The 18,829-nt window shown below is 40.1% G+C and overlaps 1 protein-coding gene across 5 annotated transcripts in view; it reads right to left on the bottom strand.

Moving 5' to 3' along the window:
* The window catches only part of rps6ka1 (ribosomal protein S6 kinase a, polypeptide 1), a 58,948-nt gene that overhangs the window by 34,854 nt on the left and 5,265 nt on the right, over positions 1–18,829 (bottom strand). For 2 of the 5 annotated variants that reach the window (XM_054797463.1, XM_054797465.1), the window contains exon 1: positions 14,943–15,500. The exons of the other annotated variants lie outside the window; for them this stretch is intronic. In XM_054797463.1, the coding sequence (XP_054653438.1) occupies positions 14,943–15,005 (63 nt within the window). In that variant the 5' untranslated portion in view covers positions 15,006–15,500. Of the gene's footprint in view, positions 1–14,942; positions 15,501–18,829 lie in introns of those variants that run through there. 5 annotated transcript variants of the gene reach the window in all.

Below are 18,829 nucleotides of genomic sequence, written 5' to 3'. Positions count from 1 at the left end.
GTGTGACATCATTTTAGTAGCATATTTAGTTATTTAGTTAGTAGTATTAGTAGTAGTAAAGTCAAAATATTAAGAGAAAAACATTGTAATCTAACGAGAAAATGTCGTAATTTTATGAGAATACCGTAATATCATGATGTGACATCATTTTAGTAGCATATTTAGTTAGTAGTATATGTAACCCACCTGTTTCAGCCAGCCCCGCGCTGGGCTCGAACAAAGGACCGTCAGAATGGGAGGCGGGAGCGCTGACCGCTAGGCCAAAAGCCTGGACTGTCAGCCCCAGCATTCAGCCCGGCTCTTAAGGCTACGAGAGGTTTACCAACGTACACTTGCACAGCCACACGGGCTGGCAGCCGTTACATATATTTAGTTGAAATATTACAAAATAAATACATCAATAAAAATGTTAAAAGTCATATTATTATGAGAAAGAAAACAAGTTGCAATTTTTGGAAAATTTGGTTAATGTTAAAAAAAATTAATGTTACAAGACTAAAGTCAAAATTTTATGGGAATAAAGTCATAATTATGACAATAAAATGTACAAGAAGAAAGCTGAAATACTGTAGTTGGAAATTAAAAAATAGCACAAGAAATGTACAAAAAAACAAAAAACAGCGGGAATTTTATGAGAATAAAGTCAAAATATGAAAAAAAAAAAGTCTTATCCTGGCGAAATCCTGTCACTGTAAGTGGGGATTCCCCTGAAAATGAGGCTTTACCGTTGGTTGTATGTATTTTTGCACTTCAGATACTGCTTTATCATGACCGTTAAACGTTCCCCTTGCTATTAAATTAATATGCAGACTTAAACCACAGCCATTGTGAGTGGACAAAAAAAAGTTAAGCTCAAATTCAACCCATTCAAACGGAAGGATGCCGACATCAAACTGGAATAAAAAGATATGTAAGATGATTACTTATTTGTGTAACAGTGCTCATGTGAAACAATAAAAGGTATTAACCAATTAATTATGTTGAATGTTTCAAGTTAATTAAGATAAAAAGGTTTATGGTTTTTTTTTTTTTTTTTTTTTTTTTTAAATCGTGCAGGAGTAAGTGGTACATGGCTTCAGATCAAATGTCTAAAGGGGTAAGCGACTGCAAAAAGTTTGGGAACACTGCTGTACAGTATGTCACTTTCTTCACGTGCGTTCATGGCTGGGTTTGCGTCACCAGCACTCCATTTGACCTCCATTTGACCTCTCGAAGAGAAACTGCACTAAATATGTCCAGGAATTCGGCCCCAATTTTGGATGCACCCTCCTCCTGATAAATTACTGAAATTCCACCATTCCACGTTTAATGCAAGCTTTCTCCATAAGAAAAAAAGAGAGCAGTTTTCAACCTCCAGCAGATATTTAATTAAAGACTAAAAGGGATGTCACTCAAGTCATTCCCTCGGGGCAGAAAGTAAAATTCCTTATGACCACTAAATTGACTTGTAAATCCAGTTGGGACATTTAAATCTGTGCAACACCACTTTAATGATGTATAATGTTGTAGCAGCAATGAGAGAGAAAAAAAATGCCAAACAAAAAACAAAAAAACACACCACAAAGTCAAAGTCCTGTTTAAAACACAAAAAAAGGACAACAGAGTATTTTCACATCCTCTATACCGTCTTCCTTCGCCCGCTTCCTGTGTAGACTGTGCACAGTTGAGGCAGGGAGTCCACACAATGACAAGCAGTGAGTGGCCTTGACAACCCAACACAAAACAAACAGGCTTTACAGTGTGAGACGTAGTGGGGGACGCATCGTTTTCTGCATTCTTTTCAATGCAATTACGCTGTAAATGCATCATTCAGTTATATAGGGTTTCTCCGGTAATTAAATCGCACACAATCTAAAAGCGTCTGCGTTTTGCAGACTGATTCATTGGACTTTGATCAATGTAATTGCGCCAGTCATAAAAGCTCAGCAAGCCATAAAATGAGCCTACATGGGAGGAATAAAGGCAATTAAGCAGAAAAATATAGACCAATCACTCGGATATTTTAGACTAATATAAAAAGGTTCAAAATTGTACAATTTTTCACCAATTTTAAATAAGTCACAGAGGTCCCATAATAGTGTATTGGAAGTGTGTTGTACAAATTCTAGCCTTGATGCTGAAATTGACTGAGCCCTAGTGGGAAAACACTGTTTTGTGTTTGCGTAGCATTGATATTAACGCTATCCGTTTATCTCCAACAGTGTTTCTCCATGAAGCAGTATTGTGCATTTAAAAGACGTGATATGAAGTGTAATACAGCATCTGTGACTTGTTGTGTGCGCCTTCAAGAAGCGGGGCCTGGGAAGTGACGTGGGTGACGTCAGCTAGCTAGAGTTGACTGTGAGCTGAGTGCTAGCAGCAGGTTAGCAGTGTAGAGAGTGGCTGACAGCAGCTCCTGTCTGAATGTTGTTATTTGCTTGTTAATAAAGCGATTGAAGTGCATTGTGAGTCTCTCCTTAACCACAAACAGCAGCAGTAGAGTAGTATTGTACATTAGACTCAAGGTCTCAGTAACATTACATTAATGAGATAATGCTTTCAATGCTAATGTGTGAGTCTATCTTGTCTTATTTTCCTCTAAGATGGCTTATTTTCCATTATGATGTCTATATATTGGGTAATACAAGTGTAAAGGTGAATATAGGGGTGTTATTTCATGTCTAGGTCTCTCATAATGGTACAAACGATATTTAGGAATGGTAATGGTCGAATTCATTTTGAACATGCATACAAGCTCCACTGGAGTACATCACACAGTACAGTTCACAGTTCCACATGTCCAAAAAGGAGTCGGAAGAAACAAAGCTTATTTAATACTTATTTAATACTACCCCTCATCCGTTTCACACCAGTTGCAATACATTTGTTTACCTCCTGTATTCCAATGTACTCTTTGCCAATTGTAAATTCATAGGAAAGTGATAAGGCAATATAACAATGTGGTGCAATGACAGTCAAAGTTTATACTTACTGTAAGGAAATTATGTAGCAGACTTAATGATAATAAATAGATAACTGATAAAAGGGTTAATAGTTGAAACAAACAGTTTGATAATGAGTGAGTACAGACTATGTACTCACCAGAAATGAAGAGTTAGTAGTCAGTGCAAGAGTGATTAGACTTAGCATATGTGTTGTATGTATTATACCATGTTTTAGGTCTCTTCTTCCTTGTACTTTATCGAGATCAAATGCTTGTACTGTTTCTTAAAATCGCTCATTTTAGCACATGGTTTGAAATCCTTGCTCAATTTGCTCCATATATTTGATTCCAAATGAAGGTCGTAAACAGGTTTTTCTATGCTCTAACTACAAAAATATTCAATGTATTAATATTGAATCTTATTTTAATTACAGCTGTCGATTCTGGAACCAATTAACAACTGTACACCGTAACACTGGACTAAATGGCATATACCAGCTAATTAAGGAGCGGGAAAAATGTTAGCAACAATAGCATAGCTATGTGAGCTACAGTGCTGACATTACAGTCACATTTTAACAGCAACATCATGCTAGGTTAACCTACTTGCTGAAGAAAAAAACAAAACGATCACACTTACAGCTCCAGCTGCAGCTGACTGACAGAGTGGTTGGCAGAATGTTATTTTAAGATGTGTAGCGAAGCCCTTTTTTGTGGGTGGGCACACGGGGTAGCTTCATCTAGCTAAGGATGGGTCACCGGTGTTATGTCCACGAGGAAGAAGGTTTTTCCTTTTCCTTCATGGAAACCTGGAACTTCAAAAGCGACCCTTTTCTCTAGAGCCTGTTTACGAGCACCAAAGCTTGTTTGGCAAACTACAGCCCAGGGGCCACATGCGGCCAGCCAAGCGTTTGAATCTGGCCCGCCAGTTGCTAGTAGTCAGAGTCTATCTGAGACAACCTTTTGATGGTTTAAGTAGCTTTTCACATGCAGCAATCCAAACAACTACCTCACCCGCGGTGCCAAACAAACAAGTAAAAAAATATGTGTCACACAACTTAACCTACCCACTGCATTGTCTGGGACATTCACATACTCTATAATAGTCAATGTTTTAGCGTTCACAGTTCATATTGTATATCAAATCCTTTATTCATGTATATTCCGGGTGTCTTATTCAGTTAAAAAAAAAAAAATTAAGTTTTGTTATTTGATATGGTCTGATAGTTCAAGTGCTGCTGAAAAAAGGGACACAAGCACATACATATAGCAGACTGTATGACACTATAATTCCAGGTGGACTGTTAGAATTATAAACGTAAAATAGAGTGCGCGTATCAAATATATAGTCTGGACCCCGGCCAATTTTGTGAACTCAATGCGGCCCGCGAGTCAAAAGGTTTGCCCACCCCTGCTCTAGAGACACATAATACTTTTATCACCTCATTAAAAAGTCCCTTTTGCAGACTAACTTAAGAAGTTTACGATCAATTATCCTTATTTCTTTTTTTGTCATTGAAATATCATACTGCGTTTTACATTTTTGAGATCGGTATTTTATCCAGACCTGACCGTGATAAGTGAATTTTCGCAAAATAGGATTATTATTATTATTATTATACAGCTTTTTACAACCTTCTAAATACGTTTTTTAACATTATTAAAGCCCTCTAGACATGAAACACCCCATAGTCACCTTTACACTTGTATTACCCAATGCAGTAGAAATAATATGAGAAAATAAGCCTTTTAAGACATAAATAAGACTCACGCTTGTGCGTGTTGCTGTAAATGTGTTCTGGTGCAGGGGAGTTGAGTTGGGGGGTTGCGGAAAGCAAGTGACGTCGGAGGTCCAGATTTAAGATTTAGCTTGTGGTGGGTTATGGTCGCAACAGTAGCTCGTGTTAGGGATTATTGTGCCTGATTTGAGGTAATTTAAACCTGTGATAGAAGCCTGTTGATCCGGCGATGACGCCTGGTGCTTGTGTGTCTCACTGAACATTACAGTAATATTACTGACAGCTAGTGACCAGTGTGGAATACTACATGCTATAATTCACAGCGTCTTTGAATGTGTCTTCTGAATGCCTTGTATATGTATTTTAGTTCATTTAGCTATTTTTATGGTTGAAAATTCTTAAATTTAAGCAAAGAAATATGACAAATGTGCTTCAATATGCATATCGTTTGATTAATAATAGGCCGTATTCAACCATGAAAGAGTAATGATTTAATAATAAATTTTTGAAAAACCCTGCTAGAGTGAAGCCACTAAATTTTAAGCGAGAGATTACTGTATTACCTTTTCACAGCTGACCTTTCCTCCCTCAGCTCCATTAAACACAATCTGATTGTTCTTATTTAACCCACGACAAAAAGGGCATGTGTGTGCATACAGTATGTGCGATCAGCGTCGTCTTCCCGACATTGTTCTTTCAGCGCATTTCAACCTCATTAGCTGCGCATGGCCGATCCAAGTGGCCCACTTCACAGCGCTGCCGCTCCCTTGGGTATTCCTCAATGAGACCGCAGCCATGCACACAAAACACAGCTAACATAAATACAGAGCTAAAGCGTTAATGAGCAAGTTAAACATGCGGGAATTATATTGAGAAAACATACTTGTGCGACTTTACAGACATGAATACTTTTAATTTCTCGCCGTACAACTGTCTGAGCATACAAAGCAAACACATCTCAGAGTACTTTTTCTATTTGATTAGTCAGATAAATGTGTGTTTTTACCAAGATGGCAACAAGCAATACAATAACCATCATACACATCATGCCTGTAATCCTAGCTGACTGAATTTCTTCTTATCTCAGTGAGCAGTGACAGAAAGATCACTTCCCTCCTGTCCGCTAATTCCATAAAATGGACATTATCTATTTCGTTTGCCCCTTTTGGGCGTCTCCCTTACACCAGCATCGAGAGCAAGCGGAAAACGATACCTGCAACATTTAGCCTCATCGCCATAAAAGGGAGTTTGTTTTTTTCCTACAAAAAAAAGAGCTGTGTTATCACACGCCCACCCTCACTCCCTCCAACACTCCCGCAGTCAGGTGTTGCACAGGTCACACCTAGATTAGCTGCACTTAAGACTTGGCAGGAGATAAAGGCATGAACTCGGACACACTCGAGCACAAAGACAAAGATGCCGTATGCAAGCTATTGACCCTCCTTTTCTCTTCGACGGGGCTCCGACATTACATAATAATCTAAAATAGACGCAGGTCATTTCCCACTCAATGCGGCCTGCTAAATGCAAATATGCTCCTCAGAAAACACTTGACACTTCTGAAATATGCAAACAGCTTAGAAATGCAACAGCATAAAAGCCTGAGTGTATCAGGGAATCTATGTGGTATAGGGAATATCTCTAAGGGAATATCATTATTACAGTTTATCTTCTCAAGTGACAATACTATAGAAATTATTCTTTAGAGTAGTCAGTGTACAGCTTGTATAGCACTATTAGGGCTCTAAGGGAATCATGCTGAAATTGACATAATGTGAATGAAATGCTGCCATCGTCAAGAGAAGTAATGGTGTGGGGAAGTATTTCCCCGGCGGAGATACTCAAACTCATCCCAAACACTATCCCGCCCCCTCCAAACCTAAACATGTCAAAAAGGCAACCTAAAACAATGGCAAAGGTTGGCAAAAAAAAAACTTTCAAACTCCTCTCTTATAGAGCGTGAATGTAAACTAGCGGGATTGGCTTAGTTTAGCAGAGCATGCTAGTACGGCTGTGTGTGTGCGACTTCCAGCCTTCACAACAAGAGCGCTGTTCGCCACATACCGTCTACTGTAATTGTGTAACTACTGTAAAATAATGATATAATTTAAAAAACATTTTACATTAATAATGCAATTGGAATTGCATCGATGACAACTTCTTCCTTACCCGCAGGCACGCATTACAGTTTGTTGAGGATTTTGTAGCAATGTGTTGACAGAGGCTGACATCCCATTAGAAAAGTTAGCCAAACTACTGTACATGCATTTCTAAAATAGACCCTTCAAAATAAGTCTAAGGAGCAGGCAACACAAGTGAGTACCAAGTTAATTGTGTCTTGCCTACAGTCAAGCATGGCGGTGGGAAAGTTATAGCCTGAGACTGCATGAGTGCTGCCGGCACTTGGGGAGCTGCAGTTCAATGAGGTCAACATGAATTCCAACGTGTACCGAAAAATGGGCCGCATAGCGGACTTCCAACATGATAAGGAGCCCAAACACACCACGATGACGAGTGTCTTTCTAAGGAAGCTGAAGGTGAAGGTGAGGTTAGTATGTCTCCTCCACACCTGACCCCAATTATGGGGGCATCCTTAAGCAGAAGAAAGGAAGGTGGAGGAGCGCGAGGTGTCTGACATCCACCAGCTCCACCAGTGGTGTCATCATGGACGAGTGGAAGGGGATTCCAGGAACAACATGTGCAGGTCTCGTAAATTCCACGTCCGTGAGGATTAAGGCAGCGCTAGATAGTAATGGTGCTCACGCTAAATATCAATCACAATTTGAGGCGTACTCACTTGTGTTGCCAGCTATTTTAGACAATGGCAAGTGGATAGTAAATCTATACTGCAAGCTGTACACTGGCTACTCTAAAGTACATCTACTTTTCATATCTATAGCATTGTCCCTTGACAGGGTGTAAAAAAAAAAAAAAAAAAAGCTTTCTAATATGTGAACGGTGTACTTACTTTCATCAAATACTATACAATATATCTAGTGGCAGCCCAACCAGGTTAATAGATGCATTATCTTGACTCATGCCAGTGGCCATCGCAGGTGGCACTGAGTCACCAGCGGGAAGGGTGGGGATGGTTATTCACTCTCGATCAGACGTCATTGCGTGACAGACGTGAGGAATAAAAGCAAATCATCAATCAAATATTTACAACGTCCTCCCTTCCTTGTTTTGCATTTTGATCCATGTACACTGCATGTGCCACCCCCGGTGAGGAAATCATTAACAGCGAGCACGGAGGAAAAACTGTAACAGTTTGACCTTAAACCGCTCAAGCTGCTTCATGCGTCTTGAACCGGAAAATCAATAGGATTCATGCACTGACATTGCGAAACTAGAAAAGGGACAAGCAGACCAAGATTGTGGTCTGCATAGCAACACAGGATGACGGCGTATTCGTAAAGAAAAATGACCTGCACTCATCTGCTCTACCATGGCGCCGTGACTTCATCATACAACACCGCCTTTGTGATTTGTGGCATAATTCTGTTGTTTCTGTTGATTTCTGTTGATTGATTGTGCACGGTGGCAGTTATCATTTCAACAATCTGAAACGACTACATAGCGCATGAGCAACTCCCGTCCCCCACAAGTACAGTACCAATCAGAAGTTCCTCAATGAATGATATCAGAAAGTGTCTCCAAACTTTTGGCTGGTGCTGTATTTTATACGACACCGGATGCTGGCACTGACGCGGGATGCCTTGTCGCTGTGTGAAAGAGCACATGGCTTGGTTTCGTATGAACTGCGCAGACAAATACATGGTGTATATACAGTACTGCACGCCTCTGATGCGGCAACTTAGTGGGATCTCTGTGTGAAGGGGGCTACTGGCTTTCTGTCAGCAACCTGCCAGAACTTTACCAACTATGGGGCATGAAATGGCGCAAAATTTTGTAGCAACAGTCTACTCACCTATGTCTTAGATTCACAATGCAGCATGACAGAATACAGTCGTCCCTCGTTTGTTGTGGTTAATTGGTTCCTGGCCCAACTGTGATAAGTGAATTTCCGCGAAGTAGAATTCAATTTTAATAAACTGAGTAGTTTCATAATTTGTGCATAGGTAGCTTGTTTATTCCTTTCTAAACAGAGTTTTTACCATTATTAGAGTCCCGTAGACATGTAATAACACCCCTATAGTGACCTTTGCACTCCTATTATTCTTTGTTTACGCCACATTGTGCAGGCTACGGGATCACTGCAGGGACATACTGTAAAAGATGGCCGCTGCTAGCATAGCAAGCTCCCGGGCTAACTAGTTAGCCTGCAATTTATTTGTTCTTTAAACTTAACCGTTTCAAACGGAGTGGGTAAGGAGGACAAAGTAAGAAGCCAAAAACATACAACTTCTACAGGGAATGTGTGACATTCAAGATTCAAGATTCAAGAGAGTTTTATTGTCATGTGCATGGTAAAACAGCAGTTATACTATGCAATGAAAATCTTATTCTGTTCATTCTCCCAAGAAAAGAAAGAAAACACAAGAAAGACATGCCATGGCTGAGTCCATGCAGTGTTAAGGTAACGTAATCTAAGGTAATATCTCATCAATGTAACATTACTAACGCCTAGTGATTACAATACTACATATGACTTGTCAACCAAGAAACAGTGATCATTAAATAATTCATTTTTGAAAAAACATGACAGAGCGAGGAAGAGCGATGAGGTATTTCTGCAACTCTGTTGGTGCACTTTCACACAGGAACATGAAATACCACAACCAGATAATTAGATGCATTATGTCAGCGCCGGTGTATTCTGTAAGGTATAAAATACTTGTTGAATATCGACAATGGCTTTCAACAAAAAAAGGCTTGAAAAGCGTTTAACTTTAACCCCCTGTCCCGGCATTGCGGAACACCCTTACACACAGACGACGTGTTTCCTCTGTTAGTACCTCAGAAGGTGGAAAATTGCCGGGTCGACTTTGATACCCCATTTATACAGAACAGCAACAAAAGAAACCATAGACTACCGCTTAAATAAACTATCATGTCATAACACAGCAGGCTGCTTAGCTCAGGCAAAAGCAACACAGTCGCCACAGTAGCGTCTCTAGGTCCGTCCCATCTGTCCACATCGCCGTGTAGCCTAAGCATCCAACATGCTCGGTTGGCATGGACCCACAAGCTCGCTCTGCTCAATCAGTCCTGAGGCGTCTCCTTGGTGCCGGTACGCTACCCGCTAGCAAAGTGCGCAACAGACAGTGGCTTGGACCTAAATGGCACCCGTCCTAGTCGGACTGGCAGTGGCTGGTGTGATCAAATTCATTGCAGCCTGGGGGATCGATGGTCTGAGAGGAAAGACTGCACCCCCTTAGTGCACTCCTATGAAAACAATGTTTTGTTTTTTTACACTGCATATTTTCCCCATCAATCAAGCCATAAAAAGGCAGGCAATTACACTTGACACACTTTACAGGGTCAGCGCCACCATCTGTTCAGAGGTGCTGCTGACAAGTGGATGAGACCAACCACGCGATGATACCACTTTCACACATATATAACCACACAATGTGAGAGTGACTCATTTCTGCTGTCAATGACCGTATCTGCATCACAGGCAATTTATAACACGCCTGATGATGAATGAGAGAAAGTCATTAACATGCACTTGAGATTTCATGAATCAGATATGCATGTTTGTTGAAATGATTCACCTTCTGAGTGCACCGTGTTCCAATCCCCTAAAAGTCTCAAAGAGATGAGGGGGCAAAAAGGCTCCATCTGCTCTAAGACGAAGGTGTCCAAAGTGTGGGCCGTTCGTTCACTAGTTCTTTATCGGCTCTTGGCATGCAGTGATATCTCGGTTTTCATTATTAATTTGTTCCAAAAGGTCAAACAAAAACCGAAACATCCAAAAACTGAGGCAATTTTTCCACATAGGAAATAATGTAAATCCACTGAATCCGTTCCAGAAACCAGACAAGTACATTTTTAGAGAATAATTATAGTTTTAAACAATGCAAAATAATAATGACAAATGGATGGAACTAATCAGACTAAGCAGACTTCCCGTACATCCTGGCGAGATAGAATTCAATAGCGTTGCTCAACTTCTTTATCAAATTGCTGGTATGCGCACCTTTTTTTGGCCTCATGCCGTGTTATTTAGCAATCACACGCAATAAAAATTGCACGGACAGTGAGTCAGTAATATGTAGGGTGCTTTGTTTGAGTACTCAGCGTAGTACATTGCAAACGGACTAGTTTGTTACGTGCAACATTGGCTAAAAACCAAAATTTGGATGAAAAATGCTGACAAAAAAGAGGGTGTTATATATTCTAAAAATGAATATAATTCATTATTGATGAGATACATTATTACATATTATTTTACAGTGGAACCTCGGTTAGGGCTTTTTGGTTAATGTAACAAACTTGAAACCGCAATTTTGCCCCGGTTTGCGTGCATTCTCCGGTTAGCGTACAATGTGGCGCGCGTCTTGTCATGTTATTAATACACTGCGTGATTCCGTCTGTATTCTTAATTTTTTTTTTTTTATCTGAAAACATCCTTCCTTTTTAGCATCGGATTAGCTAGCAAACAAAATGGCAACCCCAGCCAGAAGTTACGTCAACCATCTATGAGGTTATTAATGGTTGACTCTCAAAAATGCTAACACAAAACACGTTTTCATAGTTTTATAATTATAGCTTTACATGAATAAAACAATTCTAAATGCTTTTAAATTATGAACGAAAGGGCTAAATGAATATTAAGGGTTACTTTTACTTATATAGTGTTCCCTTGCTCTATCGCATAATTTTTTTCGTGTTTCTTTCTTTTACAGCATATGAAGGCTGTTACAGGTCTAGCCTGGCCCTTTAAGAAGAACTGCATTGTGGGAAGTTGAGTGTCTCTCTTCCATCGCTCGTCTGTCTGCACAGACCATTTTTTTCTGTGTCCTGATTGGCTGTAGACCACTGTCAATCAATCTCCTTCGTGCCACCCTGTGTGTCTTGTGTCATCGCTAGCTTGCTTGCGTGCTAGCTTGTAAATTAATATTCGGTTCGAAGGACTGCCGCAATATGTTTTAACAAGAATACAAAAATGCGATAGTACAGCGGAACGGCGCCAGGACAAAAAGGCACGATAAGAGGAGAAAAAATATGCGAGTGGCTTAATAATTTCTTGTGTCCTAACTGTAAGTTGATCATTAAAATTCAAACCAAGGTTTGAACTTTTTTTAGAGTGTTTAAAAAAGAAAAAAATGTGATAAAATGTTAATGCCTGTCTGAGAAAAGTGTATGGTGAGGGGTTTTACAGCCTTAAAACATATATTATCATTGTAAAAAAAAATGAAGCTGGCTACTTCACTATTTTGGGAACCTATCCCCTGCAATAAACGAGGGAGCACTATTGAATTCAAGAAACAACACATATCAAAACAGGAAGGTTGCGGTGGTTGATCTTGCCGCCACATTGTGCCTTTGGGGACAGTCACGTCTTCAGCGAAGGTAAAAGTAACCTTAACTGTTCATGTATCTCTTTCAGTCATCATTTTTAAGTCTTTATGTGCATTTCAAATTGTTTTCAGCATGCCAAACTATTGTTGTAAAACGATAAAAACGTGTTTTGTGTTAACATTTCTGGCTTTCTGGAACAAATTCATTAGATTTGCATTATAAAACTGATTTAGTTAGCGTCCGTTTGGGTTAGAGTTAGACCTTCTGGAACAAATTAATGACGCTAACCAAGGTTCTACTGTAAATTTGCTTTGCCCCCTATAACACAATGTTTTGTTCAACTAGCCTAGCACGTTATTGACCTACATTGGATTGGTTTTAGCATCTATACCCAAAATGTATCAAAGTGCACAGAGGACATTGTGTAATAAGGTGTTACCAGAAACACAATGCATGAATATTACATTTCACCTAGCGCTAGATTCCTGCAGCTGTTCCACAGGTTGTCACCATTCAGACTACAGTGGCTTCTCTCGGTTTGCACACGGTTGAAAAATACGGAATTCGATCAAAGATGCCTTTCATCTCACTTCGGTCAGCATCATACAATCAACTTTGCTTTTTCTTTGGCTTCCTGTGTGACACAAAAAAACGAGTATAGTTATGCACAAAGACTATACGGTGAAACTCATATAAAATAAGGTGACTCTAATAGAGTGTCTCGCATTAAAGTGTGTTTCCGTATCCCCTTTCACACTGCCTGTACGAGCCGGCTTTTTTTGTTCCTTTTTCTGTTCTGTATCGATGCCACTGACTGGAATGGAGATACTGAAAGTCAACATGGGATTTTTCCAGCTTTGGAGGTACTATGCTAGCTAGGATGTCATCTGTGTGTGACGGCATTCCTCAACACTGGTACTAGGGGTGTGAAGTATAACACCAGACACTCACTTCTCCTGTTGTGTTGAAAGCAATTGTCACTTTCTGTCATTTTCATGTATTGTATACAACACACCAGACACTAGTGCTGATGTTGCTGTGTGAAAGCATACTCAGTTCAGATTTGTACACGCTAAACTTCATGTAATTTTGAAGTTGATCAAAAATATCGGGGGGAAAATGTGTCTTAAATGTCACAAAAAACAAGTCATCAATGTGAATTACATAAATAAAAAGGTACTGATGTTGCACACCTACCATGTTTATTTGTTTACCTGAGTATTTTAGCTTTTTTTCTTTAATAAGTGGCAAATTAAATATGTTTATTTTTGGGTGGTGATCTTAAAAAAAAAAAAAATCAAAAATCAAAACAAAATCTAACAAATTAGATGACTATAAAAATCCTTATTCGAAGACAGCCCTAATTATTACGGCCCTGAGGCGGCAATTTGTAAGGATTTGTGTTTGAAAGAGGTTAAACAGACTGGTACGCCCTAAATGTCGAATAATTTTGGGGGGAAAGTATGCCTTAAATGTCACAACAACAAAAAAAAGTCATATTGCGTGCACATTACATAAGAGTCAGCATACTTTGCTAGAGCTAATTTCAGCTTGCAGTGGGTTTTGCTTTTTCTTTGGCTTTTTGGGCCACATACTAAAAAAAAAAAAAAAGAGTGAGGTCCAAGCAGTAAAGTCAACAACCGCTAGTGTCAGCCATGGCGCATTTTGCTTAGTGCCTTGTTATCAAAAAATAGCATTTTTTGTTATATTAAGCAGTGTTTTAACACTTGTGAACACTCGAGATTTTACTTAAAACTCTGCCTGCACACGTCATGATGCCGACAGTTTGACTATGGAGCAGACTAACTTCCCGTAAAATTGTTTCTTATGGGAATATGTGTTTCGTAATCCAAACAATGACCCGGAAAAGATTGCGTTTGGCCTTGGAGGTTCCATTGGACTTATCAATGTGAGATGCCGTGCCATTCACACCAACGCTCCACCGTGACATTTTATTACATGCGCCTTTGACCTTCCAATAATCACCCACAAGTCGCTACGCCGGTTTCCTTTACGCCACAAACGGTACGGGAACTTAATTTCTCGTTTTCTGCAGCAATGTGAAAGAAGTGTACCTCCCACTTCACAAGTGTCATCTCTAAAAGTATTTCCAAATAGTTTGGGCTAACCAACTGAAGTGATAGCCTTGGGGTAATAGTTTGGGCAGTGCTCTTAAGAGACACATCATCAACATAATTATTTTGAATTTTTCACATTGCAGAAGATTCAGTGGACTACAGTAGAGCAAGTGCTTCTCAAATAGTGGGGTGTGCCCGTCCGGGGGCGGGGTGGCGTGAGAGGCAAGGAGGACTTTCAAGATCAGTGCAGACCTGCCAACATGTATGAATTTGTTGCAATTTGACTTTTGAACATGCTTATATTCTTCACTGCTCTCCATTTTGTTGCATTTTGCTGTTTTCAGCTTAGAGTTCAGTCTGCACAGTACAGATAAATAAATATCAGTTTCTCAATAGTATTTCAATTGGAAGACATGTCATGGTTGTTTGTGCATGGAAAGACAATATCAAAATAATTAGTTTTGCATTTTCACACTGTACAAGATTGTACTGTATTTTGCTTTAAAGCAGCACACAGGGTTTCATTACGGTGCAGGGAGAAGGTATACAGGTAATTCATGGGAAAACATGCTAGTTGTATGTGCACGGAGAGACACATTAACATGATTATTCTCACAATATTGTATGGTGCTTCAAAGCAGCAAACTGGTTTTCATTGTACAGGGAGAAGCTAGAAAACACGCTGTGGTTCTCTGCATGGAAAAGTCAAGCATGGGGGAGTTTAAAGACAAATATCTACATAAATGTGTTTTTCAGCGGACTTGCGGTTACCTCAGTTTCAAGCTGCACTAGTTCCATAGTGGGCCACGGCTCGGCGATCTGTGCAAGAGGCATTTTGGCAGACTTCCCTCCTCAAAGCTGCGCAACTTCTTGGCTTTGGCTCTGGGTTGGTCTTGGTTCGATGACCTGGTGCTCAGGTCCGGGTCCCCAGTGTGTGTGGGTCGTGTAGATATATTGAAGGAGCACACACACTGGAAAAAAAACACCCCACTAAGTGTAGCACCACCCTGAGCTTCAACAAACAGGTGCAATCCTTAGATTTAATTTGGTTTGGTCCAAAGTGATAATCCGGTGCAGTACAGAGACTAACGTGGATCCAGGTAAAGCAGTCTTGGCTGCTCGAGCTGGAAAAGGCGTGCATAAAATAAAAAATAATGGAGCTCCTTTGATAAAATTGTGCTGAATCAATGCACCCAAATCCGGAGTGGCTTCACATTCGAAGTCGATCTCGTCCTCCTGTCGGTCCGCGGTGTGTCTTAGTAGTAGTAAAGCTCCACGCAGCCTCCAAGCTGTTTCTGGCACACTCACAAGATTTCATCCTGCCCTCCTTCTTTCTTTTTTTTCTCTCTCTACTTGGTCCGCCCAGGTCCCATGTCGCCATCACGCGGCAGAGAGTAGAACTGCACGTACGTCATGCAGCAGGAAAAAAAGCAACCTTAACAAAAATGATCTAGAATGGCACTCACTAGTGAAGGTGGGCGATATTTCAAATTTGAGTATCATACCAACTAAATACAATGATATTTTCTTTACTTGAAATGTGTAATTATGATTACAATCGCAATCAAAGGACAAAGATTTTAGGCAAACGAAACAACGGCATCCACAAACGTATTTGGAGACCCCTGGTTTAAAGTTATTAATCAAAGTGAAAAGTGCACTGTTATCTGGATTCACATCATCAAATTATGTTTTTCCTATGCAAATTACTATTATTCATGTTACATTAATAATATATTATTATTTTGATATGCTAAAAATTGTAATGCTTTGTAAAAGTAACTGTTCTGTGTGTGTTCACCCTGCTGGTTTTGTCAGTTTACTCCCTTACAAAGTTGAATGAACAGTTTGTTCTAACTGAATGACAGATTGTTTAAACTGGTGTAATGCATGCAAAATGCAATATACTGTATATAAAAAATTGTATATTAAAATAAAACTATAGTAGTAAATAAATACATCATATGCATATACAAATGTATAAAAAACACAAAGAAATATGCCTAGATTAGACAGGCAGAGAGGAATTTACTTAACTGATTAATTGTATTTTATTAAATAATTTATTATTGTATTTCAGTGTATCTTACTCGGAGGTGTTTTTCATATTTGTCCCCTCTTAAGTTGGGAGGCAAATTACTAGAAACAGCTGTCAGTATGATGCAGGGCAACTCTAAATAGGCAAACTACAGCTATAATAATTAAGATATTGTTAATTAGTGCTTCTTTAACCCTGTTAATCAACACTGAGTGCATTATTAAGATAAGCGAAAGACGACAGCACATTGAAATGCAGCTAACAAACTAGTAAAACAATCATAAATTAGGTTTGTTAGGTTCTTCTTTCTGCATGTGCCTATAATGTTCTGACTAAGTATGTTCGATGTGTGGTTGCATGTTTTCTGGAAGGCTTCAGTCATAAAAGCTAAAGAACATGACATAATAAAAGCGTAAGAGTACAAATGTATGGAAGAGGCTGGAATTTCAACCGTTAGTGGTGTTCTTTGAGTCTGTTTTGGGCTTCACAGGCGCACTTCCCATTGACAACAGCTCATGTTGTGAGGGCCCTCGGTGATATAACAAAACCTCCACACTTCCGCGCTTCATTCAACTGCAGAAGAGAGAGCGTTTTGCGTTGTGCTTTGTGCCATGCAGCTCCGGTTACTATTGGCAACTGGAGAGCATCAAACTGCCTCTCTAGCTGTGGATGGATCAGATGCATTTGAAAAAAATTCAAATTAGAATGAAGGCGAGGCATTTTGGCAGGACAAAGGAGGTTAAGTGGGAATAGCGGATGGAGTCTTGGGCTTTTGATGGATGTGTTTGCACAAACAGTCTGTGTAAGCTTCAGCATGAACTGTAATGGTGATGTACAGTCGAAGAACAGCCATGACTGCACAGTACAAATATTATTAAAGATCGACTGTCGCTCTGACACTGTCAGAGAGGTATTCATTTCATTGAAAATAATTCTATTTCGAGGTCAATAATTCACATTTCATGCAAATCAGTAGTTTTCACATATTCCGGCTGATAATTCAATGGAGACTGAATTAACACCGCCTCTGCTGGTTGCAGCCAAGTAGTACAGTACACCCCACCTTGGCAATCGCTACTCTACCCAACAACCACAATAGCCCCTTTCACACATGCCTGTATTTTTCCGCCTTTTTGTATGTCACTATTCTGTATAAATGGCACTGGCGGTAACAGAGGCAGGACACTGCAGGTATACTGTATGAAGTATATATAAAAAACGTACGCTGCTACCCTGTTGTGTTGAACGCAATTGATGTATACGTCACATGAAAATGAATGGAATTATTGGCGCTGTATGAAAAGCACACGCAGGTGCGGCAGGCAATCTATGACTTTGCTGGCTCTTGTGTAAAAGGCACGGGAGAATATTACTCAAGTGGCTTTGATGCGTACATTTTGCAGGATCTCTTTGTGAAGGAGACTTAATAAACACATTATTAATACAAGTACCTCGGTCAGAATGAAGCACTGTTATCTTTGTTAAGGGAGAACATTTTGTTGGATCCCAGTGAAATGAAGAGGGGAATACCGAAGTAGGGTTTTTAATACACAACTTTTCATAAAAAGACAAAAAGGGTCCTCAAGAGTACAGAGAATATTGGAAGGGGGGTGTTGTTCATCATGTTGCTTCAAAGTCACCACCATCCCAAAGCTCACATCAAGCCATCGATTCGATTCCGTGATGGATAAGCAGCTGCCGAGGGAAGGCTCATAATAACATCATATTGGCCCTTGTTGTTTAGTGCCACAATATGACAGATCATTAACTGTCAGCATCCCCCATCGTCTCCCCCTCCTCCACTAACCCCCATGTGTGTTGGATGTCTGTCCATTGATGCTTCCCACTGCTTACAGCTCCTGTTTTACTTTTTACCACATCATGTGGAAAAAAAGTGAAATAAACCGTCCCAAGTGATGCTGCAGTGACATCACAGCTGGCTGATGACTCAGAGGGAACCCCAGGGATGCCCTACCCCCACCGACAGCTTGGAGTGAAGCATCATGGGTAAATGTGACTCAGTCCGACATGCCATGCACGCTCAATGGAGCAGGACATGAATGGACTGGACAGGTTGTCAACGGAACGTAGAATAAGGGAAGCTCACGTTGCTTGTGGACTACAGGGATTTTTGACAAGGTGATGTGATGATGGAAGCTCTTCTCGTCAATTTTGTAGGATTTTATACTAAAAGTGACTGGAGTGTATTTCATAGAGCTGGCAAAAATGAATGCCTGGTTTGCACCGTGAATAAATCAATGTTTTTAAGGAGGGAACCTGTTCTTATAATAGATTCCGATGCCGCAGGAAAAATAAAGTTTTTAGTCATGGAGCCTGATCAACAATTTAGGCGGAGTTCCATCCATCCATTTTCTATGCTGCTTATCCTCACTAGGGTCACGGGGGTATGTTGGAGCCTATCCCAACTGACTATCCCAGCATGGAAATTATGCTGGTCTATGCTGGTTTAGCTGGTGGACTATTCTGTTATGCTGGTCACCAGCACCAGCATACCAGCACAAAAACAAAACATATGCTGGTCTATGCTGGTCATGCTGGTAGGTGGTCTATACTGTACTGTTTTTTTTTCCAGCAGGGTTCACCAGCAAGCTGGCATGCT

Source organism: Dunckerocampus dactyliophorus, chromosome 13 (assembly GCF_027744805.1).
Source record: "Dunckerocampus dactyliophorus isolate RoL2022-P2 chromosome 13, RoL_Ddac_1.1, whole genome shotgun sequence".
Taxonomy (NCBI): domain Eukaryota; kingdom Metazoa; phylum Chordata; class Actinopteri; order Syngnathiformes; family Syngnathidae; genus Dunckerocampus; species Dunckerocampus dactyliophorus.
The sequence above is the reverse complement of the archived record's forward strand: the minus strand, read 5'-3'. Positions and strand labels throughout refer to the sequence as shown.